The following is a 26,758-nucleotide window of genomic DNA, read 5'->3' on the forward strand; positions in this document are numbered from 1 at the left end:
AATCTCAATTTTTTTGTTGCACTTGAATACATTCCTTGGTTGTCTGATACATTACTAATGATATATATTACTTCATAGGAGGGATGTATCCAAGAGGTGATAAAAATATATCCGATAGGAATTATAACATCTTAAGTTGTGAATTTATATAATTTTTTCAACAAAATATATGAAATTATATATGGCCCGTATTACGGACCTTAAATTATCTAGTATATATATATATATATATATATATATAAGTCCTCCAATTATTTCGAGAATTATAAAGTACAATAACGTTGTCTTTTCTTCTTTCTTTTTTTATAATTTTTTTAAAAAAATTAATATATACTTTGAAGTGAAATAAAAAATAATAACGTTGTCTAACTTTGGGTCAAAATATGAATTCAAAATTTCATTCAAAACTTCTAGGCTTTTTTAGTAATATTCAAGTGTAAAAGATGTTGAATTTGATGAATTATAAATCAAGAACAGAGTAACTGTAGATTGAGCAGAAGAAGAAGAAAAGAAAGGATGAAGAAGAAGAGTAATCTGATTTATTGTATTAAAGCTTAGTTACAACATTATATAAGATGCTTTATATATAGTGCACCTACTAACTAATTAACTCAATAACTAACCTCCTAACTGATTCTATAACTAACTTGTATACATATCAGCTAAGGAATATTATTGATCATTTTATATCACCAACACTTCCCCTCAAATGCTGAACTTTAGGCTCTTAGTTAGGACATCAGCACGTTGATCATTTGTAGATATGTATTATGTCTTTATAAGACCTTGTTGAATCTTTTCCGGAATTAAGTGACGGTCTATATTTATGTGTTTAGTTCTTTTATGATATACTGGATTGGCAGCCATTTGGATAGCTGCTTTGCTATCACTGAACACTGTGACTGCTAGTTGAATTTGAACTCCATAATATGTAATTAAACCTTAATTCAGCCACTGTAAAAGCTAGGCTTCTATATTCTGATTCAACCGAGCTTCTAGATACAGTTGACTGCTTTTTTGATATTCATGAAATCAATGAGTCCCAAGCTTGATAATGAATCCCGAAACAGACTTTCTGTACAAGCAACCCAATTTTTTTTTGCTGGATAACATGACCCCTTGTCCTGGCTAAGTGTTTGTACACTATATGATATGTCTGGGTCTCATATGTATTTTTGATCAGCTAGTGTCTCATCACTTGAACTTACAACTTCTTTGAGATGTTGATCATATTCAGTGGTAGTTAATTTCGTAGTAGTATCCATAGGCGTAGATGCTGGTTTTGCTGCACTAAGTCCAGTTTCTGATATAAGCACAAGAGCATATTTGCTTTGATGCATTATAATACCTTGTTGAGACCTTGCAAACTCTATCCCCAAGAAATATCTCGATTCTCCAAGATCCTTTATTTTAAAAGCCTTATGTAGTGCTGTCTTGGTTGCTAAAATTTGATCCAGACTATCTCCAGTGACTAGTATGTCATCAACACATACCAATACGATAACCATTCCTTCATTTGTTTTCTTGATGTACAGAGAGTGATCAAATTGACTCTGTCTGAAACCATAAATGATTAAAGCTTTGGACAATTTTGCATTTCATTGCCTTGGTGTTTGCTTTAATCCATATAAGGATTTTGAGAGTCTACATACACCAGTCTCCCCTTGACTCTGAAATCCGTGAGGAAGAGACATAATACATTTCATCTTCCAAATCGCCTTGTAAAAAGGCATTAAAGACATCCATTTGATGGATATGCCAGTGTCTAGATGCTGCAATAGACAAAACAGTTCTTAGTGTGACTATTTTAACCACAGGACTAAATGTTTCTTAGTAGTCAATACCCTCCTTTTGACTATATCCTTTTGCCACTAGCCTTGCTTTGAATCTTTCTACCTCACCAGTTGATTTGTACTTGACTTCATATATCCATTTGCAACCGATTGGCTTCTTGCCTTCAGGTAGTGATACCACTGTCCATGTGTTGTTAATTTCAAGAGCCAAGACCTCAGCCTTCATTGCCTCCACCCACCTAGGATCCTTCACAGCCTCTGTATAGGTGGTAGGTTCAACTATATTAGAAAACTGAGACAAATAACACTGATATTTGGGAGAAATGTTTTCATAAGATATGTATTTGGATAGTGCATAAGGACATTATCATTGATTCTCAAGGAAACAAAGTCCTTCATCCATACAGGAGGTTGTTTGCCCCTGCAGGATCTTCTTTCAGATACAGTCTGAGCACTGCACAGTAAGAGCAGGAACTACATCAGTAGCAACATTATCAGAAGCTTCTTCCGCAGTCTGAGTAGTAGCCTGAACAAGTGTTGTGTTGTAATCTTCCTCAACCAACTGCTGAGCCACAGAAGGAAATAATTGATATTGATGATGATCAATAGCTTTGAATGGGAACACATCTTCTCTGAAAATGACCTCCCTATGAACAAAAAACTTTTTATTAGTAAGATCCAACAATATATAACCTTTCTTAGTTTCTGAATCTCCCATATGCACAGCCTACTTGCTTCTAGACATGAGCTTATCTTGCTCATGTAAAACTTTTACATGACATAAACATCCTAGAACCTTCAAGTGTGAAAGTGATGGTTGTCCGTTATAAAATTTTTCATATGGAGACACATTATGTAGTATAGACGAGGGCATTCTGTTTATCAGATATGTAGCAGCTTGAACACAATAACCCCAATATATTTGATAGGTATGTTAGCCTGCAATCTGATTGCTCTAGTTACTTCTAATAAATGCCTATGTTTTCTTTCAGCAATTCCATTTTGCTGAGGGGTGTATGAGCATGAAGTTTGATGTACTATACCTAACCTAGTTAGTAACTCAGTGCACATGTGATTGATAAACTCAGTTCCATTATCAGTTCTTATTGTTTTTATGCATTTTTCAAATTGTGTTTGAACATAAGAAATAAACTGTTGAATAACCACAATCGCATCAGATTTGAGTTTTAAGTAAGAACACCCATGTCATACGTGAAAAATCATCATCTATAGTTAGGAAACACTTTTGATCATCACAAGTAGGAATTTTATAAGGCCCCCACACATCCATATGAACAAGATCAAATGCACTCTTACTAAAGCTAGGTGACTTAACTGGAAAAGGTAACCTAGTTTGTTTAGAAGACGGGCAAACATTACATTTTCCCAAAGTATTTTCTATGACATAACACTCTAGATGACATATGACCAAGCCTCTTGTGCCATAGATCTATGCCAACTTGATCAATAACATGTAGACTGAAATCCTTAACTGAGAAACCACAAGTACTCACTCTTCTTATGTCCTGGAAGTTTGTGATGGCTGAGTAGATAGTATAAACCATCTCTTTCTCTACCAATCCCCTTCACCTTTCCACTGTAGATATCATGAAAAACACAAAAGTTAGGAAGAAAGGTAGCTGAACAATTAAGTTGTTTAGTCTCCTTTAAAACAGATAAGAGGTTATATTTGAATTGTGGAAGATGAAGAAATAGTGTTGTCACTTGAGATAGTACAAGAACCAGTGTGTGTGACCAAAGCTACATCACCATTAGGCAATGCGACTCTCTTACACTTCATAGCTTCAGATATAGACTCTTTGTTTAGAAGATTTATATCTGAAGTCATGTGGATCAATGATCCATTGAGGTAGATCAGAGTTTATATCTTGGAGGCAAATCAGCATGTTGTTCTGCTAATTGACTAGAATGTTGTGACTCCAACACAGCATTGTGTGCACTTACACCCATCCTTGTTTGTTTGTTTCTGTTATCAGACGAATTGTAGGATCTGTTTTCAGAAGGTTTGTTATCGATCAGCATCACCTTTCAATACTCCATGCCTTGGATGCCCCGGTGGATATCCAACCAATAATTTGCAATGATTACAAATGGCATGAGGATTATATGTAGATGTATATGATCTTTTTCTTTTAAATCTTGCGATACTCCTTGAGCAGTTCCCCACGAAGGAGGGTACTGGAGAAATAAGCCAACTGCATTTCACCCTTTCCCATTGATTCCAGAATTCAATGGGAAAGCGATCCGTCCACTAGACCAAACTTATTCCTCCCTAATAACGCAAGACTTACTCCAAACTCCATAGTTTTCACTACCCGATGATCGTTATACTTGATACATCAGAGTTGGACAGGTATAATGGATGATTCAAGTCTAGAGGAGCTTGTAGCCCAGTTGAAGCATTCGAATTTCATGGATTTCCGTTGATAGCCATTCTTGACTAACTTCAGAAGATTGTATGATTGAACTATGTTCGGCTTGTTGCGCATGATAATACCATATTATACTCTATTTTATGCTTAATAATTGCAAATGTCTGCTCATGACTAAATTAATTGTCAGCAAACGAACATATATATATATATATATAATTTTTGCATTTGATTAATGTGTTAAACCTTTAAAACAAATTATTACCGATAGAACGATTGAGTTGATGCATGCGATAGATGGTGGGAGGTCAAAGATCAATTTCATTTTATATACTAATTTTTTCAAAGAGTTGCAGAGAGAAATTTGATAAGTCAATATACATATATATATATTATAATTGATGACAAATTAACCAACATATGATCTATTAAAATATTCTTATGGGATAATCTTCTCAATACAAATGATAGGTTATTTTATTAGTTAAATAGTAGTAGTTTTTAAAATGATATATGTATGCGTTTTCAAGTTTAACCAAATTTAAATAATTTAACAAAAGATTTCTTTAATTTTAAAAATTAAAACTAAACGAACATTATGGAATGTGGAATTAGTTTTCCCAAATAGATCTAAATGATATTTAATCAATTCAATTTTTGAGGTTGAGTTACATCTAAAAAAATTTATTTCTTTACATGACACGGGATCCATATCATATAAAAAAAAATTGATTTGGAAACTTGATATATTAATTTGGAGGACATCTGCCTAAAAGGCCTCCTTAAAGTGATTGTAGTTTTGTAAGAATATGTTTAATTTACCAAGTAGATTTTGAGTGGCATGTAATATAATCAATTTATTTTAATAGTCTAAATTAATTCAATCCTCTCATTTAGTACTAGTTCTCCAACTCCTATGCATCTAGATGTATTTGGAACTCTATTAATGTATTCGAACTCTATTAATTTTAAGAGATTTTTGTATTTAAAAAAAGAATAGAAAATAATATAATTAATTCTTAATACTATGAATTTATGTAATCAGACATTTTAAATACATATGGAAAATTAACGATCAAAGTATATTTATATGACTCTCAAAAATCAACTCACATAAATCGGAACAAGGGTACATTATGTTGCAAAAGAAGGTCGAAGTAGGTGGAAAGGAATTTGAGATGTGTCTTGTCTATTTGTCCCAAATAGGAAACAATTTATCAATTTTGTAGATCTACCATATCTCCACTCTCATCTTATTGTTGATGTGTTATCTTTAAAGCACACTTTGCCTGCCATATATTGTCCAACATCCAGGTAGCAGTATAGATTATATATTGATCTAGAAATAAAAGAAAGAAAACGGCCGCACTTTTTTTTTGGTTATTTTTCAGCAAAAATATGGTAAAAGGAAATAGTTACTTTTTTATTTACTTAAGTAAATAAATGACTAACCAATAAAGTCTTTCGAGTTTCAACATATTTTTGTAGTGTTATTAATTTGCAATGAACATATTTATTTAATTGAATGAAAAATTAGAAAGTTAATATTTGAGCTAGTCTAAATATGAAAAAATATAGGTGGTGTTATTTGATTTAATTAATTGTTTAAAGAAAACCTAATACACTTTCGTCAATTATTTTTTCACACAATAATGTACTGATAAATAAAAACAATCATGTTCATCCATAATTCCTTCACACAATAATGGCAAGTGAAGTACACATCCCACTTTGTTAATTCTTTGAAAAGAAGTGCCAAAATGGATCATAAAAAATGAAAACAAATTAGAGATAGAGTGTCAAAATGAAATTTAGAAATAAAGTTTTAAGGGTATGCATATTATTATATAGAGATATAGGCAAGAGAAACAAGTTGGATAGGAGAACGATTTTATGAGTTGAGCAGCTCCTTCATCACATTCTTCTCTTACTATATAGACAGACATATCAATTAAAATGTTAGTCATGTGTCACCAATCAGTGAGAGATTCTGTTTTGTGGTGTACATGGAATTCAGATATATAGTAATTGTTGGGAGCCACAATATATAAGACCTCACAGTCCATATATATATATTAGAGTTGCAACCTTAATTTGTGCCTCAAATACACTAAGTACGTCACCGGCCAGCAAGCACTCCATCTCATATATAATACCACCTACACCTATGGCTCCTCTCCATTTAGTCATATGTAATAATTAAAAATGAAAGGTAGAAATTTATTTGTTATTTTAAATCTCCTTCCATCCAAGTGGAAAACTTGAGAAATGGAGAAAAAAGTAATGCAGAGGAGCCAATTTTAGACCATCCGCTTTCATATTATGAACAGTTTTCTTCTTATATATAGCTAGCAAGTGTAGATTAGTTAACCGTTATAGCTAATTAATTTTGCAACATGATTATTTAGTCATTTTCTTTTTGGTTATAGAAAGTAAAGTTTAATGTGCATGATAACTAAAAAAATACTTTCGTCACTTTATCATATAAAGTTGGTGAAATTCTTCTAGGGCAAAGCTTGGCAATTCGCTAGCTCTAGGTATAGGCTATTGTTAACAAATGACATCCTGTCTCAAATAAAATGATCAGTATCAGATTTTAAAATGGAAATATCACATCTTCAGTGAAAAAATAATCAAAATGATTTGTGGCTATAATGTATATATGCTAACGTGGAGGTGTAGTGACAAAGTAAAGCACATCATCAGTATCCAATGTTTTACTGTCAAACGGTGATTAATGTTTGTTGTTTTGAAAACAAGAAACTTGATTTTTGTTTTTCAAATTGTCCTTATATATCTTTGCAAGGTCCCGCCATTTCTTATTGGTTATGTATGTATATATTCAATTGTAGCATTTGTTGAAATAGAAATCAATGATTGGTGAGTGTTTATTATATTTGATAGTGAAACGAAACCTAAAAAACAAAGAGACAGACATAAGGTGTGTCGTCTTTAGCAAGTATATATGGTGTGGCTCCAATTACTATATACTCCATATAACATCACTAGCTATATATCACCGTTTAAGAATTAAAACAACATTATTTCTTTTTATTGAATCATGCATGCCACTTCTTATTCAAACAATGTATATGTTAAAATATATATATAACAGGTAAAAGTAATTTGATTATGTAACACATACATCGTTGAAAGATAAAGAGTATGTACCAATATTCATATATTATGTGAAGCTTCAACTGGGAAATTTCTAGCCCAGCAGATTCCTTTATGTGTCCAATATCTTAAAAAACAAAAACATATACTCCACCATTATTATATTCCACTGACACAATACTAAAAGAATAATAATACTAGCAAATGAAATCAAAAATAAAAATGAAAATGAATACTCCAATTTAGAGCAAACGAGATAACTATCACAATCCACCAATTTGTTTTTAATTAAAAGTAAATGTATTTATAATACTCCCTCCGTTTCAAAAAAAATGATCCAGTTTAATTTAAAATGATGTTTAAGAAAATAAAGAAGATTTTTTATCATGTGTTCCTGAATTAAAGTTATGTTAAATTTACAAAATTGCCCTTTAATCATGTGGTCTTAAATATGTCACGTGGAAAGATGTTAGCAGAAAAAGAATAAGGTCATTCTTTTTTAAACGGATTAAAAAAGAAATCTTTCAATAAATAAGAAAAAGTAAAAAAATAAAATCTACAACACCTTTATTTTTCTCCTCCACCATTTCACATCTCCTTCTCCTCTAACCACTATTACTTTGATATCTTCTTCTTCAAGCTCGAAGATTAACATTACTATGATCTTTTTCTTCAAGTCTATATAACCAATTTGAGTCATAAGCAAATACTCATAATCTAACTATCATACTATCTTTTTTTTTCTTCAATCACCTTTACCATTGGAACAGTTCATTGAGAAAGTTTCAAAATACCCAAAAAAAATTATCCATGATAACATCAGATCTATTTATGAATTTACCTGAAACGGGGTCAGCAAAATAGAAAAAGTTAAAAGCTTTAAGAAGTAGAAAATTAATATTTCAAAAAATTGAATCCGAAAAAAATTTACTTAAATAGAGAGAGGTGAAAATAGACGAACAAACACTTGAAGGTATCGGTAAACTTTCCGGCAATGAAACTATGAAAAAATTAGGTAAATAATTTGATATCATGAAGAAGGTATATGCTCTAGACATATTTTTGGTCCTTTTTTAAATTATTTTTGGTGATACATATAATTAATTTAGTTTTCCACATCAAAAAATGACAATGAGAAGAGAAAATTGAATATACAATGGTGGCAAGGTGGTGGTATATGGTGAAGTAAGTGTGGGAAGGATAGAGAAGGAAGAAAAAAAATAAAAAAGCTTTAAATCATAAAATTATGTCTTTCACGCGCTCAAAATAAGTTTAACATACATAATATACCAACTCAACAAAAAGTGTCAAAATGACATAATAGGATCTTACATAAAGTGTCTAAAATGAATATCGTCTAGTTAAGATGTTTATATGATCTTGATGTCAATTTTAGGAGGCCACCAATGAATTTGACCAAAGAAATAACTATGTAAAACAAAACGAATAGGACCCACATAATTTTTTATTCATAAATTAAGTAAGATAGGAGAGAGAACCAACAATATTAGATAGAAAAGATGGGACCTATATATTTTTTTTTAGTTAAAAGCAATGTCTGACATACCAAGTCATATTATTAAAAAGTTTCTATAAAGTTTTTAAATATATATAAGAGATGATAAAACTTGTGCACTTGTAACTTGAAAACGACTGTGTGTCAATTTTAAAAGAAGGAGCAGAGTAGAAAATAGAAAAGAAAAGCTTACTTTTAAGGAATTTGAAATGTTGATTCGCATGAGGAGGTTGATAGTGAGCAGTGAGGCCCTTATTTGGTACATTAGGATCAAATCCAAATACATTTTTTTTTGGTGGAAAAATCGAAATACATGTTTTCTTTTTTTTTTGGTGGGAAAATCCAAATACATTTTAAACATTTTCCTTAAGTATTTATCTATTTATTTTCTTCTTTTATCTATACATTTTAAAGTTTTTTTTAATTAAATTTTTCTTTGACCATAGCTTTTCAAAGTAATTTTTAAAGTTTTTCCTTAAATGTTTCTTTGACTATTAAATTTCATAAGACTTTAAAAAGTATAATTTTGATATTATTGTAGTTTTTAAAGATTTTCCTTAAATATACTTTGCTCATAATTTTCTTTTTTTCCTGAAATGTTCTTTTACCCATAGATTTTGAAAATAACTTTAAGGTGATATTTAATTCACTTGTAAGTTGTTTAAGGAGGTATTTGAATATACGTAAAATTATAGTATTAAAGTAAATTTTGGGGACAAGTTCGAGAGAGATTTTATGTATTTTCCCTAAAAAAAAATGAATTTGTGTCATAAATTTTGAAAGTGATTTTTCAAAATTTTCATTTGAAATATATATTTTGGACATGAATTAAAATTTAACCATAAAAATCTGGTCCAATCATAGATTATTAGAGTAGTAATTAAAATATTGACCTCAAATATCTTTTGATCATAAAATAAAATTTGATGATAAAAAAATAATTTTTAATCATGAATTTTGGGAGTATTTTTTAGTTTTTTTTCCTTAAATATCTTTTTGCATCAAATAAGATTTGACCATAAAAAACTAATCTTCAATCATAGACTTTAGAATAGTTTTTATAAAAATTCCTTAAATATTGGTTTGACCGTGACATAAAATTTCTCTTGATTTGGGTGTATTTTTTATACTTTTTCCATAAGAATCTCTTTGACCATCAAGTAAAATTTGTTTATAAAAGGTAATATTTTGCCATAGGTTTTTGTCATAGCTATTTCAAAAAAAAAAAAAAGTCGCTCAATCAATTCAAATGGCAGAACCAAATGATGCAAACGAAAATCACCAATTAATAATTGATATTATCTCAGATAACATTAGAGAGACAGCATATAAGAAACAAGAAACAACATTAATATTTCAAATTAATGATGACATTGAAGTAGCAAGCCAAGAAGAAGGCTATATAGGTTCTTATTACCAAGCAAGTATTGTTCATCCGATTGGTGCTTATCATTACAAAGTCAAATACATAACACTGGTGAATAATGATAAGACGGCGCCACTAGAGGAGTCGGTACATGTTTCAGAGGTCCGTCCTATTCCACCTGCTATTCCACATGAAACAAGGCCAATGGAAATCTACGAGATCGTTGATGTGTATGCCAATGAGGGATGGTGGTTCGGGGTAATCACTGCCAAAGTTGAACAAGAGTACTATGTCTATTTTCCTACTACAGAAGATACCGCTGCCTATTCTATTGATAAGTTGAGGGTTCATCAAGAATGGTCTGATGGCAACTGGATAGTTCCTTTATTACGTTAAGTTTAATTTTTTTCATTGTATTGTCATATCATATATGTATTTAACTTGATCATTTTCAGTATTAGCATGTATGTTGATATGTTATTTCAAGACTCAAAGAATTGAATGCTACATTTTATTAGTCTTAAAGGCTTTCATGACCAGACATTTTTAACATTTATGTTATGTAATATATTGTTTTTTATTTATATAAAGTAAAAAAATGAAGTTCTTTTTTCATCCTATTTTATATAATATATTATTTTTTATTTATAAAAAAATAATAATGTATATACTTATGTATTTAAACATAATTTTATTTTTTAACTTTTTATTATACACTTTTAATAGGATAATTAAATAGTTGTGTAATATTAAAAAATTAGAAAAATATTTCTTTGTAAAATAAGTGTGTCAATCAAACATCATTATATTTATAAAATATTTTGAAATGAAGGTAACATTATTATTTTTCAAATTATGAACTCCTAAATTTAAAAGGCTAAAGTTTAAAACTTCAAATTCTCAATTTTCAACCATAATAATTCTACAAAGGCTAAACTTTAAAAACCTTATAAATTCAACTATTATTATTATTATTATTATTATTATTATTATTATTATTATTATTATTATTTAAATAGGGTCCTAAAATCTGATTTTTGTGTACTTTTCCCTGCACTATTGGACAAGTACCCAGTATTTATTTTCAATTCAAGTACACCGAAATTAAATACCAGAAGTCCAGAAGACTATCAACTTAATATTCGTTTGATCTAAGGAATTGATTAATGTTTCATATGTATTCATTATTTCGTGAAATCCTAATCGCGAAATGAAGGGAAATTTTTAAAATATTTATTATCATGCTTTGAAATCGTAAATATAATAAAATAAGAAAAAAATAATAATTACTAACCTACAATCACGGATATTCATTTTGAAATCCAATCCCGAAGAAAGCTATGAAATTCTAGCCATGAAATGAGGGGGTAAAGTTATAAAATTCTAATTATCATGCTTTGAAATCATAAACATATATAATAAAATAAGAAAAAAAATATATATTAACCTACAACCACGAATTTTCACTTTGAAACCTAGCCACAAGAAAAGTGTGAAACCCTAGCCGCGAAATAAGGAAGAAAGGATGAAGTTGTTTCTGGAAAATAATGAAATGAGGGGAAAAAAGTAATTAGAATTTTGGGATTTAGTCTATGTGACAGTGGAACCCTATTGGCATGCAATGTGACATCCATATTGCACAACTTTCGTTAAGAAGAATGGTAATTTTGACCCAATTGTTTGAGGGGATGGTAGTTTTGAGCTCAAATATAGTTTTAAGGTAAATATGAGACCCTATTTCCGTTTAGTCTATGTGGCAGTTGAACCCTATTGGCGTGCAATGTGATATTCACGTGGCATTAAACAATTTTCGTTAATAAGGGCACTTTTGAACTAATAGTGTGACGGGAAGAATAGTTTTGAGCCGAAATATAGATTAAAGATAATTGTGATCAATTTCGGATAATTTAAAGGTATTTTTGACCCTTTTCCAAAAAATAGATGAGCAAAAAGAATCAGTCAAAGACAAAAGCAAAGCAAAAAGAAAAAAAATATTCCCTGCGTCTCATTTCACGTGGCACTTTGCACATTTCGAGATTCAAAAAAAGCTAATTTGATAGTAAATTTTTCATAGATTCTTTTAACATTTTCAATTATAATTATTGTGACTTATAATATTTTTTATGTAGTTTACAAGTATAAAATTTTCATTTCAAAAAAATTAAAAATTTTATACGCAAATATCCAATCAAAATTAAATTGTTTGATTCTCAAAAACGAAAAACGTCATATATATTAGAACAGCGAGCAGTAATTACCAACTTTATTCGACGTTGCAAGCCTAAATTTTGCAGAGCTCTCAAGAAGTTCTATGATAAAATGCGTGAGAAAAATATGCAAAGTAAAAAAAAAAATTTACTCTATTTTATCCATTTTAAATTGAATATATAACTTTCTGCAATATGTAAGAAAGATATTACTGTTTGAACATATCAATATTAAATCAGAAAAAGGTTGTAATAATAATCTAAATTAATTTGATGATCTTTTATAGAAGTTACTCAGCGTTTAATTATGGAAATCATACTTTAATTGAGTACATAGTTTAAAATGAAAATATCTTAATGAACTTGTAAAGTTTTAGGTACAATAGACTTCCTAACTATGAGGTCTTGAATTTTGAAGACCTGGAGAAATTTACTCATTTAGCATTAAAAAGTCGATTTTATAATTTAAATATTACAACTAAATAAGAGGTAAAAATTTTATATTAATAAATTTTTTCTTTAATAGTGTTTAATTTTCAAAAAATATCTAGTGAACAGAAATAATTTATTATTATTATTTCTTTCTCTCAATTGACGTAAAATGTACTAAATAAACAGTTCTTTAAAGTAGAAAAAGTAAAATTTAACTCATATGATTAACCAGCATTTGTTCTCACCTCATTAAATATTTTCTGTAATGATGTTTTACTTTTTTATTTGTTTCAAACACATGATATTTTATAGTACTATAATCAAGAAGAATACATATTTAGTTCCAAAATTATCCAAGTTTTAACACATGAAATTTTACACCATTACGAAAATGTTTTTCAGTCAAGGTATATATAATTAAAGATAAGCTAGTAAAACACTTATTTTAAAATTAAATTTATATTTACCATTATATTTACCACAGCGGACTTTCGACTACATGTGTTTAAAGTTTCTATTAATGCTGCATTTTGATCTATTGCAAAAATAAATAAATAAATAAATAAAAAGACAAAAAAGGAATACAGCATATATGTTGAGCCTTTAGTTGCAAAATTTTGATTAAAAAAAATCATTATTAAAATTAATTTACCAAGATATTACGTTCTTTTTTTAAATTTTATAAAACTAGTACAAACGTAATTTTCAGTAATATTTTAGGTTATAATTTATATTTAAAAGAACAATAACAAAAAAAAAAATATGACAGAGTAAACAGACATAAAACGTTATTGTCAATGACGTTCTATAATTCGGTACTCTAAATCACGTTTATATCTAAAACGTGACTCACGGTAATATTTCTCTCAAATAGTTAAAAATTGAAATTCAATCTTTGTATATGCCTTATCATTATTCAAATTTTCACTATTAAAATAGATAAATATATTTTGTACATACCTTTACTTGAAATATGTATGATTTTCTCTTTTCTTTCTCTTTTATACATAGACAATAATTTAAACAAAAGGTAAAAAAAGTGAGAAAGACTGCACAAATAGAAGTTTGTCTTGTATCATTTCAATTTCAAAGTTTGTGGATAAATCATATGAGATATCTTCTTCAAGCGTAATTTACCTCCCTTGCAAATATTAGATCAATCGGATTATAATGATTATTAAATATTAGACTATCAATAAAGAAGCTATTGAATTAAAATTAATGCAAATAAGTAAGCAAAACAACTATTAAAAAAAGAAATTAATTGATATAGTGGATTAAAAAAAGAAATTAATTGATATTGTAGAAAATTCCTCCCCACACTCCTTTTCCTTGCAAAAGTATTACTATCTATGTATGAAAAGAGAAGATAAGAGAGAATGATATATATATATATATATATATATGTATGTATGTATGTATATATATATATATATGTATGTATGTATGTATATATATATATATATGTATATACATACATATATATATGTGTATACATACATATATATATATATATATATATATATATATACATACATACATATATATATGTATGTATATATATGTATATATGTATATATATATATATGTATGTATATATATATATGGGCATAGCTACCTTTTGGCTAGGGTGTCTAATTATATCGTATTTATAAGTAAAATAATACTTTAAATGGTTAAATAACACATTTTGGACACCTTTAAAACACAATCAAGTTTTTCTAGCTTAGACCATCTCCAATCGATCTCTGTTTTACTCTTTATTCTCTATATTTGAAGAGTAAAATAGGGAATGAGTTCTCCAACCACTCTCTATTTCACTCTCTATTCTTCAATTTATAGAGAGGTGTATAGTAATTCTCTCCAAATTTGGAGAACTACTATTCACCTCTCTATTTTACTTTTTGATTATTATAATATTATTTCTATTATATTACTAATTGTCTCTTTATAATTTGTGAAAAATATCCTCATCCACCTACTGAGTTAAAAATGCTCCTCAATCAACTCCTTTGGTCTATTATTACCCCCTTAAAATTAACAGCCTTATATTTTTTAATTATTATTATTATTATTATTATTATTAATTATCACATAGCGTGTTTCTATTGATAATTAAATTGTTATGGATGTCAATATGGGTCGGGTCGAGTGTGTATGAGAAAGTTTGGTGGGTTAAATTTACTTTAATCAATAGTAAGGCGCCACGTAATAATTAATAATAATAATTAAAAAAAACGTTGTTAGTTTAAAGGGTAATAGTAGACCAAAAAGATTGGTTGAGGGGTATTTTTAAGCTTTTTTGATTAGTATAGAGGTATTTTTGGCAATTTTCCATTTAAAAAAGTACATAATAATTTGAAAGGAGAGAAATAATTCTAAATAATTTTTTTGGTAATTTTAAGGAGTAATGATTGGAAGTTAAAAGAGAGATGATATTAAGTATCTTTAATTATTTGAAAAAATAATAATTTAAAAAATGTCGATATATCACTTTTAGACACATATGTGTTAATTTTTTTTTGGGAAACTTTCACATATAACCACTTAAAAATAATTAATTACTCTCCATAACTATATTTTGATAATTACAATTTGTAGCTACATGTTATACGGAGGAGATAGGCGAGAGAGGGAGAAAAGAGTGGGAAAAAGGTGAATTGTATATGTATATTGGTTAGATAATTGTATATTATACATATGTATTTGTATATATGTCAAAAGAGATTGGGAGAGGGAGGAGAGAGGCGAACGAGAGAAGGCAGAGAGTGGGAGAGAGGTGAGTTGTATATGTATATAGGTTAAATAATTGTATATTATACATATGTATTTGTATATCTGGCAAATTATACACATACAAACATGACTAATTATACAATTTCGAAGTCAGCCCATATAATTAATGTATAATGTTAGTTGTGAGTGGTAATTATAACAAACTATAGCTATGATGAGTAATTATATAATATAAATTTTATTTATTACATAATTTTTCCTTTTTTATTAATTGCTAATTACTATTGGACTATATGTTGCCAATTGTGTGTAACACTTATGTATCTGTGTCACAACCGTTAAGGTCCATGACAGAATGTCCATCATTCAAGTGGCCCAGTATAGCCAACCATTAATTTTGGGTAAAAAAAAGGGAAAATTTCATATATGGCAAACTTATTAGATTAAATAACATTATATGGGTATAGTTTACCTAATTACATAATATGGGTATAGTTAAGTTATTAAAGGTGTCTTTAATTTTGTATATAAATTTTTTTATTATTATTTATACAATTCTATTTTAAAAAGTTGATTGTAACTGAAGCATTAAATATGGTAACAATAAATCAAGATAATGCCACAATTTTAGGGAAACGTCCCTATTTTCAAGCCATACGTTCAAATTCAAAAAAAAAATTCTGTTTATAATAAGTCATGTACAAATTAATTTTTGTATATACATACCTACCTATATATACAAAAAAAAAAAAAAGTCATTCACAGATTATTTTCTGTTTATATATATGAACTTACCTTTTTTGTATATAGTATATACCAGCACGTATTCAATGTCTTTTATTGTATATGCACATCCAATTAGATTGCAATAAATATACATATACAATCTTATTGAATAAATATATACATGTACAAAAATGCATTTTACGAATTTCTATAACAAGAGATATATGTTATTCAGGTTTGTAATTGTATATAGTATATACTAACACTTATTCAATGTTTTTATTAATTGTATATGCATATTCAATACATTTTATTCGATAATTTATATATAACTACTACAATATACAAAATTATAATCACATATGATATTTCCCCATTTATATACAATCCCTACTACTAGCTATTAAAACAGACATGTACATATCAATTTTTGTATATGTATGTAAACTTAAATATATACTAACTTCAAAAATTTGTATATAACTAATAGAATATACAAATTCTAATCATATATTCAAATTTTCCATCTGTATAACTAAGTCCAATTACTATTTTGTATATATATACAAAAACCAAAAATAACATAAACATGCAATATACTATATACAATTACTCACATGGAATATACTATATACAATACTTAATTTAATGGTTTTTGTATATTGACAACTAATTAACAAAAAAATTGTATCTAAGTTTGTGTTTTAAGACACTATCTCATGATTATGAAGTTCTTCAGATCCGACTTCACAATCATTTTCCTCTGATTCAAATAGTACAACTTTCCTCTTTCTTGTACCTTGTACAATTTTAATGCCTCTAGCTTTGGCATTTTTAATAACTTGTTGAACTGCCATGGGGTCGTTTTTTTTCTTTGATCTCAGCTCTTCCATGGTTTGTTCTTGTATAAGTTGTTTTGATTTTCCCAAAGACCCTACATTAACCCCAAATTCTTGAGTTAGCCCCATTGAAAAGGATGGTAAAATGTCAACAACATTGACATGCAAAGGACTACCTCTGGTAATCCTCAAATATGTAGACGATTCGTTCATTGTTTGACGAATTTTAGATCTATCAAGAACAAAAAAACGATTATTTCATCAAAATATATGGAAAAAAAAAAAGAACACATATACAATTTTTAGATAAGTTAGAAAAAAAGGTAAACAACTAAAATTAAGGATAACTTACGAAATTGACTTCAACTTAGGGAGGAGACTTCAACTTCAGGAGGGATCGCTGAAATTTTGGACAAAAAATTGAAATTCAAATATGATATTGGAGTATTAAATGTAGGAGAAGACGTTAGAATGAGGAAAGGAGAGAGAAAATTAATTGTGAATAGGAGAGAGAAAATTAGATTGTGTATAATTATATACAAAATTAGAAAATAAGGTTTTTATACAATTGGTTACATAATAAGTTGTGGGCCCCCATTAATTATAGCAAAATAAAATAAACTATAATTATATAATGTAAATAAATTAAACTATACCCCTAATATATAATTAGTTATGAATGTTTGCCATTTCATATAATTTTCCCTAAAAAAAATTACACAATGCTTATAGGATAGATTTATGTGATTGCACTGTAACTGATCTTGTGTGCGTAAATATTCTGTGTACGCTCTCAATATACAAAACTTGATACTTGTTGTTTTATTTACCGAGTCCATCTTGTATACAACATATATAACTCTTATAGTGTATCCTTTTAAGTAAATAGGTACGTATGGATAAATAAATTTTTCCACCTAATGTTCATGAACTTATAATTACTGCAAACCAAACAATCCTTCACAATGCGAAAGATTTCATTGATTCTCTCCTTTTTGAATAACTATTTCATAAATAAACATTTCTTTTTAATGAAGTTGAAATTTTTTACAAGAATACATTAGAGTTTAGATGACATCAATATATTAAATCCCAATAAAAATTACAGTACTAGTTTTTCAAGGATTATATTTGCACAAATTGAGAATAAAAACTAGTATCTCCTCCGTTTAAAAAAAGTGACCCTATTTCCTTTTTAGTCTGTTTCAAAAAGAATGATTCATTTCCTTTATTAAAGGACATTTTAGTATATTTGACATAACTTTAATTTAGAACCACAAAATTAAAAAATCTTCTTCCTTTTTTTAAACTCCGTTCTAAATCAAACTAGGTTTTTTTTTTTTTGAAACGGTGGGAATATTATAAGAAAATGATTACCTTTGCATGTATCCGATTTGGGTTTGTGACTTTCGGGCCGCCTCGCACGGCAATAATGGCGGGAGAGAGCAAAATCTGTTCAAAATTTTGTTTTTTTCGGACGTAATAATAAAAAATGTAAACGCAGTCACATTTTTTCAACTCAAAGTAAAATAGAGGAGAGTGTTAACATTTTATATTATATCCCTAAGCTAGAGCACCACACTCACTCATTGTACTGTGTCACACGCTCGCACCACCACTCTTCCATGGAGAACCAAGCAAAGCGGAGCAAACAATCTTCAAGTTCCGGGAGGAGAAGCTTGAAGAGAAAGCTCGAAGGAGATTTTGAAGACGATCGTAAAGTTTCTTCTCATGATGATGATGCTCATCAAGATCTCGCTTCTGAGGTTCGAACGCAGGTGGAGATTCTCGAATCTACTTTCTCTTCGACGGAAGCAGATCGTGCCTCTGCCAAGACTGCTATTCATGTTCTCTGCGAGTTAGCTAAGAACGGTAACTCAATATCTCGTTTCTAGCCGATTTCATCTACATTTCTGTTTATCGGGAGTTAATTCAACTAATTTCCCAAGTTAAACTCTACTGGATTTATTCAATTTTTTTTCTTCTTCTTAAAAAATACAAGTTAGTCAGTCTTATAGAGTGCTGAATGTACATGCAGAGAGTTTAATTTCAATCAGTTTGGGCCTGGAAGTTGGGTTTTGATATTTTTTGAGGATTTTTGTGTTGCAGAGGAAATTGTGAATGTGGTTGTAGACTGTGGTGCTGTCCCAGCTTTGGTGAAGCATCTTCAAGTGCCATCCCTTGGGAATCAAGGAGATGGTGGGCAGATGCCGTATGAGCATGAGGTCGAGAAAGGAAGTGCTTTTACGCTTGGCCTTCTAGCCATAAAAGTTAGTATAAATCATATTTATTCTCTTAAGAGTTAAGCACAACTGAGAAGACAATTTTCGCTATTAGGGCAGATGATTTCTTTGAATTACTCTGCACTATCCACACTTTAGCATATATGGAGCTTGCTTATACAATAGGAGCTATTTTTGTTATTGACTACATGAACTTGCTTACACAGTTGGAGTTATGTTTTGTTATTGAATGCATTCCACGTTAATTGGTACTTTAATTTGATCTGTATATTGCATGTACCATTTGGTCTACTTGTGCACTCTCTTGCCACTTCCCTACCAATTTTTGTTTCTCAACAGGAACTTCTAGTCTATCCTGTAAGGCCCTTCATTGGTTCATAATTTAGATGCAGGTGTTTTAAACTGTTTCTGTTTCTCGACAGCCGGAGCACCAGCAACTTATTGTTGATGCTGGAGCTCTACCTCATCTTGTGGATCTGTTGAAAAGACATAAAACTGTGCAAAATTCTCGTGCTGTCAATGGTGTTATCCGGAGAGCAGCTGATGCAATCACTAATCTTGCCCATGAAAATAGTAGCATCAAAACTCGTGTTAGGTTAGCTTATTTGTCCTCTAAAATTTTGGTCACCACAGCAAATCAAAAGAAGACATATATTCACACTTCATCTCTATTTTGTATGTGAAGGATTGTGGGTGGTATTCCTCCACTTGTTGAATTGCTTGAGTTCGTTGATGCAAAGGTGCAAAGAGCAGCTGCAGGAGCGTTGCGAACTTTGGCTTTTAAAAATGACGAGAACAAAAATCAGGCTAGTAGCCTTAATCTTTATTCCGATTTCTAAAATGTATCTCTGAATTTCTTGTCTTATCTGTTCTATTAGAATAATTTCTCTGATTTGATTTCAGATTGTTGAATGCAATGCACTCCCTACTCTTATTCTAATGCTACGATCCGAAGATACTGCAATACACTATGAAGCGGTTAGGCATCATTCTGCAAGTTCATATTACTAGCTCTTTTTTTTTTTTTAAATATATTTAATTAGGTATAAAGTCACAGCCATGCTTCAAGTGGTAGACGTAGTGAAATTGTGGGATGTCAGGTTGGAGTCATTGGAAATTTGGTGCACTCATCACCAAATATCAAAAAGGACGTTCTTCTTGCTGGAGCTTTACAACCCGTTATTGGGTTACTTAGGTAGTGTTGGATCTTATAATTTTTGAGTGGCTGGTCATGTACAACTTCTGTTCCGTAGATGCTTATCATTTGCAGATTCCATCTAATGGATGTGGACATGCTACTATTTGGTTTGTTCTTTTCCTCTTGATTGCTTCTGAAATAAGCCCCTTTATATGATAGTTCCTCCTGTCCGGAAAGCCAAAGGGAAGCAGCTTTATTACTTGGACAATTTGCAGCAACCGACTCTGACTGCAAGGTTGATGATGCTACTGTACTCTATTAATGGCCAAGAGTAGTATATTTATCGATTTATTGGCATTTAAAGCAACTTAATCTGATTTCTGGTTGAAATTTTTTTCTGATGGTTTTGCAGATTCACATTGTGCAAAGAGGTGCCGTACCACCACTGATTGAGATGCTTCAATCTCTGGATGCTCAACTTAGGGAAATGTCAGCCTTTGCCCTTGGAAGGTTGGCACAGGTGACTTGAAATCCTTACAGATTTTCTTTAGGGTACTTTGTTTTCTTGTGGTTATCAAGTAATTCTTTTGTTCTGTTTGTAGTTGTTGTTAGTAGTTGTTCCCTGGGCCACTATTTCTCTGAGTATTCTGTAAGTTTACCATTAAGATTTATTTTCTGGCATTACTTGTGTCGATAGTTGATGATCATGGACATATCTTTCGCGATTATTGAGGTTGTTTTCAAGTATGATATGTGCTCGTGACATCTTTGTCATGACTCATGGTCTTATCCCCCTTTCCAATCAAACCTTATACTAAAGAATATAATTGTAGTATTGGTTCCAATCAGACCATGTTTTTCTAATTATTCTGCGAGCTTAGAATTCAAGAATTTACTTTCTTATTTACTTGTATGTCGGATGATTAATTGGCATGGCTTGTCCCTTGATGGAGTGAAATGATTACATAAGATTCATATGGGTTACTCCTTTAGGATTGAGGTTTTGTTGATTGATTGAAGTTTGACTTGTATACTTGGATTATAGATCTTGGATGGGAACTTGATTACTTGTTTTTAGTTTGTTTCATGTATTAAAGATGCTGGATTATCTTATATATTGACTTGCCCACCTTTTAAAAATAACTTGTTATGTAGGAATAACATAAATGATAAAACAAGGAATCATGCTTGTGAGTAGTGGTTCCTTTGCTCCATTGTGCAGTTTCATGAGTGGTTTCAATTCAAAACTGACTTGTTTTTCCTTTCATGGTATACATGTATGGACAATTAAATGTTAAATACACTATCTTATTGTTACTCATCAAATAACAATAAATGCTGTCTTGCTGTTCAAGTGCTCCTCATTTCATGTCTTGAAATATTATATGCACACGGATAGGGCTCCCTAAAGTAGTTTAAATTGTTGTTGTTTGGCATTTACACCTTTTCTATCGGGCAGTTACATTTTATCATAATTTTCTTAAGGGATAATGCTTGCGTTTTGATTATATCATAATAGTTTGTGAAGGGTCAAAGCTTGGAGCTCTTTTTCCGTCTTAATTATAGTGCAGTACGACTGGAAAGTACCAGGGCATAGGGTTGTTCTTTTCTTTCTTTCTCAGGCAATTAGCTAAACTTCAGTCCAAAACTATTTAGGCTTTGCTATATGAATTTTTTCTATACTAGCTCATTACATTTCAGTACTCAATAATCTACATGTTAAATATATAATTAAATAAATCGAAGTGGGGTCTCTCAAGCAACTTAAGCTTTTGGATGAAATAGAAATACACTTCATGATATCAGGGCAGAACCTTGGGTTTGAGTCTCATCGCCACCCATTTTTTTTAAAAAGTATATTCACCTGCTTGACTCATGACAAAAGAATCATTCTTGCATGTAAAGAGGCATGTTGATGACATAATTAATTACATAGAAATGTGCTCTATCTAACAGTTTTGGAGTTCATATGATTTGAGAATTCTCTACATACATTCTAGTTGATTGGATTTATTGGTTCCCTGATGTTCAGGACACTCACAATCAGGCTGGTATTGCTCATTGTGGTGGAATAGTCCCATTATTGAAGCTTCTAGAATCAAAAAATGGATCGTTGCAACATAATGCTGCATTTGCTCTTTATGGGCTTGCTGATAACGAGGTGTTACAACATATCCAAACAATAATGTTATTATAACCAGATTTTTGTACTTATAAATTTATAACGACATGTTACATCTCATCTGACGCGGGTGCAACTTTCTGCTATAGGATAATGTTACAGATCTTGTAAAGGTTGGAGGTGTTCAAAAGCTTCAGGATGGAGAATTTATTGTCCAAGTATTATTCTTTTTTTCTTCCCGTGATCGTTATTTTGTGCCAAATATTACTTAAAGGAAAAATGATTTCATACAGTATGATGCTTTTCTCATTATTCTTAGTTCTTTGTCATGGCCCTTGATATTGTTCACTCATTTTTTAGCCAACTAGAGATTGTGTTGCGAAGACATTGAAAAGATTGGAAGAGAAGATTCATGGACGGGTGAGTTTCTATTTGTTGCAAGGAATTTGTTGATGCATACTTTATTTGTTTGCAGTGAAGCACATGATGCAATTTTGTGTATGAAGAACTCAATGAGTACATTTCTTTTGTTAACGAATGCCAAGTTATTTTATTTCTTAGCTACGAAATGTGGTGTATCCCCCATTGTCCAGTTCATTCTTGTCCCTTCAATATGGTAAATTTCTTTGTTAAGTCTTATAGGTTACTGCTAGTTATATCTCAAACCAGTTTGCCCTCTTTTGAAGGTATTAGGCCATTTATTGTATTTGATGCGTGTTGGGGAAAAGGTTATTCAAAGACGAGTTGCTCTTGTGCTTGCCCATCTTTGTTCACCAGATGACCAGAAGATGATATTTATTGATAATGGTGGTATGTGATCTGTACCTATACTCAGAATGAATTTTCCTCGGTGTGTTGGTTAGGCTGTGACAGTTTATCCACTATGTGGACTATGTTCTTGTAGGATTGGAATTGCTTTTAGAGCTTCTAGAATCAACAAACTTGAAGCACCAAAGAGATGGTTCTGTAGCTTTATGCAAGTTGGCTAACAAAGCCAGCTCACTTTCACCCGTTGATGCAGCCCCTCCATCTCCTACACCTCAGGTTTACTCCGCAGTTTAATGCTCATACTCTGGCAAAGTTTTTGTTCAGGTTTTTGGTTCTTAAGTTCTAACATGAGTAATACTAGTCTCTTGGTCATTTATGGGTCTTTATTTAGTTTTTCACTGTTACATGGTGCTTCTCATACCAAGTTAACACTAAGCTGTGTTTGTATTCTCATCAAGTATTTCGAAGATGCACGCTGAACCGTCTGATGTTCAAATTTAATCATTGATTGTGATAATTTGTGAAGCTTTTACCATTTTCTTTATGAACACTTGTCAAACCAAGTTGTGCTAGTGTTACCTCAAGACTTGAAAGTTATAATGTAGCTGTCCTGCAAATTTAATACAATGTCAACTTTACCAACCATTTGAATTACTGCATAAAAACTCTGGGCGTACAGTTTCTTACCATATTGTAGTTCAGTTTGCTTCTCATGTTGTGACCCTTGTGTTATATGCTGCTGTTTATACCAAGTTTATTATGAGAAAGCATCTTTTTAGAGTATGATATGCCTTTTATTTGTTCTTGGCATCTGTTATGCTGATGAGGGGTAGAAGACCTTAGAACCCTCTCTTGATATGGTAAATTTGCTTCACTGAGCGTTATTTTTTTTGGTTCTGGGAGGGTGTGTATACCAAGACTGGTATTCCTGTCGATCTCTTATTCTAGCCTATAACATTGTCAATTGTTCTATGGTCTTAGTAATACAAAACAGTTGAGTTCTGAAAACTTCACTTGCTGACCCTTAATCGCTGGCATGCTTGGTGTATTCTGAGAATCAATTAGGCAATATGAGGGCTTTTCTTATCCCTACATTTTGAGGATTTAGATTTTGTGAGTAACTCGTCTTCACTTTGGTGATCGTTTGAGGAGGGTTTACATGTTGACAGATTCCATAGGCTGTTTTCACCACAGTTTTCTTGATGTTCACTTTCTTCACCAATTAACAATGTTGTCTGAGCTTTTCATGTTTGTTAGTTTGTATGTCTGCATTCTGTCTTTTCTTTCTCAATTGACTTGTAGGTGGTTCATAACCATTCATGGTGCAGTAATTAGACAATGTATTTGATCCTATATTACATCTCTTTTCGTTATTTTCTCCTTGTGCATTTCTTTTTGCAGGTCTATCTGGGTGAGCAGTATGTAAATAATTCTACGCTATCTGATGTGACATTTTTAGTCGAAGGTAGCAGCAGTTTTGTGATTCAAATCTTGTCATCTTTTTCATATCATGGTGTATCTTAATGATTTTTTGGTCCTTCACCAGGCAAACGGTTTTATGCCCACAGAATTTGTTTACTTGCTTCTTCTGATGCATTTCGCGCAATGTTTGATGGTGGCTACAGGGTAAGTAGAATAGTTGGCATAAAGATTTATTGCTTTTACTTTTAGGTTTATTGGTTTCTAAATTGATCATTAGCAACACAAGATGAAAGCTGGTTTTGCTCCCAAAATTTGTCTTCTACTGCTTACCTTTCCCTTTAGACAAATTTAGATTGACTATCAAATGATTTTTGCAAAATTGCTAAAAGGCAAACATCTTTATTTGAAATGTTACAAGCATATGTGTCATGACAAATATGGCGTACAAAACTCTGATTACCTTTCCCTTTAGACAAATTTATATTGACTATCAAATGATTTTTGCAAAATTGCTTAAAGGCAAACATCTTTATTTGAAATGTTACAAGCATATTTGTCATGTGACGTGGCTGAATGCACAAGTGTGGAGTACAAAACTCTGATGATCTGTTATATATTTATTGCAGGAGAGAGATGCCAAAGATATAGAGATTCCCAACATTCCATGGGATGTTTTTGAGTTGATGATGAGGTGCACTGCTGTTTAATCTCTGTCACATCTGGGATACAAATCAATCTAGCAATATTGAAGACAGGAACGTTTATTGTTTGCAGGTACATATACACGGGATCTGTTGATGTTAATATGGGTGTTGCAAAGGATCTTCTAAGGGCTGCTGATCAATATCTTCTTGAGGGCCTTAAGCGTCTCTGCGAGTATGCAATTGCCCAGGTGAGTGCTGGGGACCTTTCTGTCTTAGAGGAGGATTTATGTCTGGTTTCTCCTAATAGTTTCTTATCTTCGGTAGGATATCTCAGTGGAAAATGTCTCTCTGATGTTTGAGTTATCAGAGGCTTTCAACGCATTGTCATTAAGAAATGCTTGCATTGTCTTCACATTGGAGAAGTTCGACAAATTAAGTGTCGTGCCATGGTGTGTCCAGATTCCTATCCTTTTGCTTCGTCATTTCTTGGAATAAAAAAGACACGCTTAACAAACATGAATTGTGTATTAACACACTGTAATCTTGTTACATGTAGGTATTCGCAATTGATTCAACGTATATTACCTGAGACACGTGCGTACTTTGCTAGGGTGCTGAGCAGGCCAATTCAAGCTGACCTCTGATTTAGGTTCATTTTTATTCTTTGATTAGATGTAGTATATGATGTAAATTGTACAGGAAGTGGGTTTTATTCCACTCGTCTCTAATTGCAAGAGTTATGTGTCATTTCTCATCGCTTGCAATTCCATATTTGTTGTGACGTTTAATGTAGCGTATGAAGTTCAGTTGCAACGCCTGCCATGCTTCTAAAACTCTTTCACCAAAAACTTACAAATAAATTACCGGTTTTATGAGTTGTGTAGATCTAAATTATCCACAATATTATTGGGATCTCATCTATATTGTTTTGGACCGAGGGTCTATTAGAAATAGTCTCTTACCTTCAAGGTAGCGGTGAGGTGTGCTTCTGTAGACTTTACTTTGTGGGAAATGGGAATACACCATCCATCTTTCATACTTGAGATAATCTGTATCTATTGGAATTTCTGTTCCTTGTTCTTTTTAGGACAATTATTTAGTGAATGATATTTTTTGTTTCTTGTGCAATTTACCCGGGGCGTTAAATTACGTTATTCTTTATTGCTGGCATGTGAGATATGAATTGATATCCTTATGGCTTGTATGATCCCTGGACAATTCTCATTTTATCACCAGTTTTGTTTAAAATTTTAGCTAGGCTAGAAGTTCAAATAATTTTTTTTTACTATCTTCATA

General features: G+C 30.9%; 2 protein-coding genes and 1 long non-coding RNA gene across 4 annotated transcripts; 2 read left to right on the forward strand and 1 right to left on the reverse strand.

Annotated features, from left to right (window-relative positions):
- Positions 1 to 10,068: 10,068 nt before the first annotated feature.
- Positions 10,069 to 10,581, forward strand: LOC107022526 (DUF724 domain-containing protein 2-like). The gene has a single exon (XM_015223121.1). The coding sequence runs from the start codon at positions 10,069 to 10,071 to the stop codon at positions 10,579 to 10,581; it is 513 nt and encodes a 170-aa protein (XP_015078607.1).
- Positions 10,582 to 16,911: 6,330 nt separating this feature from the next.
- Positions 16,912 to 17,546, reverse strand: LOC114077512. The gene is made up of 2 exons (XR_003578754.1): positions 17,478 to 17,546; positions 16,912 to 17,357 (listed from the first exon to the last, which is right to left on the reverse strand). It is a non-coding gene; the product is annotated as an uncharacterized LOC114077512 (long non-coding RNA).
- A 1,110-nt stretch (positions 17,547 to 18,656) lies between these two features.
- Positions 18,657 to 26,345, forward strand: LOC107023416 (ARM REPEAT PROTEIN INTERACTING WITH ABF2-like). 2 transcript variants are annotated; one of them, XR_003578909.1, is made up of 19 exons: positions 18,657 to 18,997; positions 19,235 to 19,395; positions 19,791 to 19,963; positions 20,054 to 20,174; positions 20,272 to 20,346; positions 20,469 to 20,563; positions 20,726 to 20,801; positions 20,919 to 21,026; positions 22,539 to 22,667; positions 22,778 to 22,846; positions 22,989 to 23,048; positions 23,315 to 23,438; positions 23,533 to 23,672; positions 24,798 to 24,861; positions 24,943 to 25,022; positions 25,445 to 25,509; positions 25,593 to 25,710; positions 25,797 to 25,911; positions 26,019 to 26,345. XR_003578909.1 is itself a non-coding variant. In XM_015224106.2 (19 exons), the coding sequence occupies exons 1-19, from the start codon at positions 18,751 to 18,753 to the stop codon at positions 26,104 to 26,106; spliced, it is 2,118 nt and encodes a 705-aa protein (XP_015079592.1). In that variant the 5' UTR covers positions 18,660 to 18,750; the 3' UTR covers positions 26,107 to 26,337. The 2 variants fall into 2 exon arrangements, 1 of the variants encoding a protein (XP_015079592.1); XM_015224106.2 differs by having other exon boundaries at positions 18,660 to 18,997; positions 25,787 to 25,911; positions 26,019 to 26,337.
- Positions 26,346 to 26,758: the final 413 nt, after the last annotated feature.

The sequence above is a fragment of the Solanum pennellii genome, chromosome 6 (assembly GCF_001406875.1).
Source record: "Solanum pennellii chromosome 6, SPENNV200".
NCBI lineage: Eukaryota > Viridiplantae > Streptophyta > Magnoliopsida > Solanales > Solanaceae > Solanum > Solanum pennellii.

Excerpts from the sequence above, each read along its gene's own strand:
- LOC107022526 (XM_015223121.1), top strand. The coding sequence starts at position 10,069 with ATGGCAGAACCAAATGATGCAAACGAAAATCACCAATTAATAATTGAT.
- LOC107023416 (XM_015224106.2), top strand. The coding sequence starts at position 18,751 with ATGGAGAACCAAGCAAAGCGGAGCAAACAATCTTCAAGTTCCGGGAGG. Across the intron at positions 22,668-22,777 it reads ATGGGCTTGCTGATAACGAG|GATAATGTTACAGATCTTGT; the intron begins GTGTTACAACAT and ends TTTCTGCTATAG. Across the intron at positions 23,673-24,797 it reads CTCCATCTCCTACACCTCAG|GTCTATCTGGGTGAGCAGTA; the intron begins GTTTACTCCGCA and ends TTCTTTTTGCAG.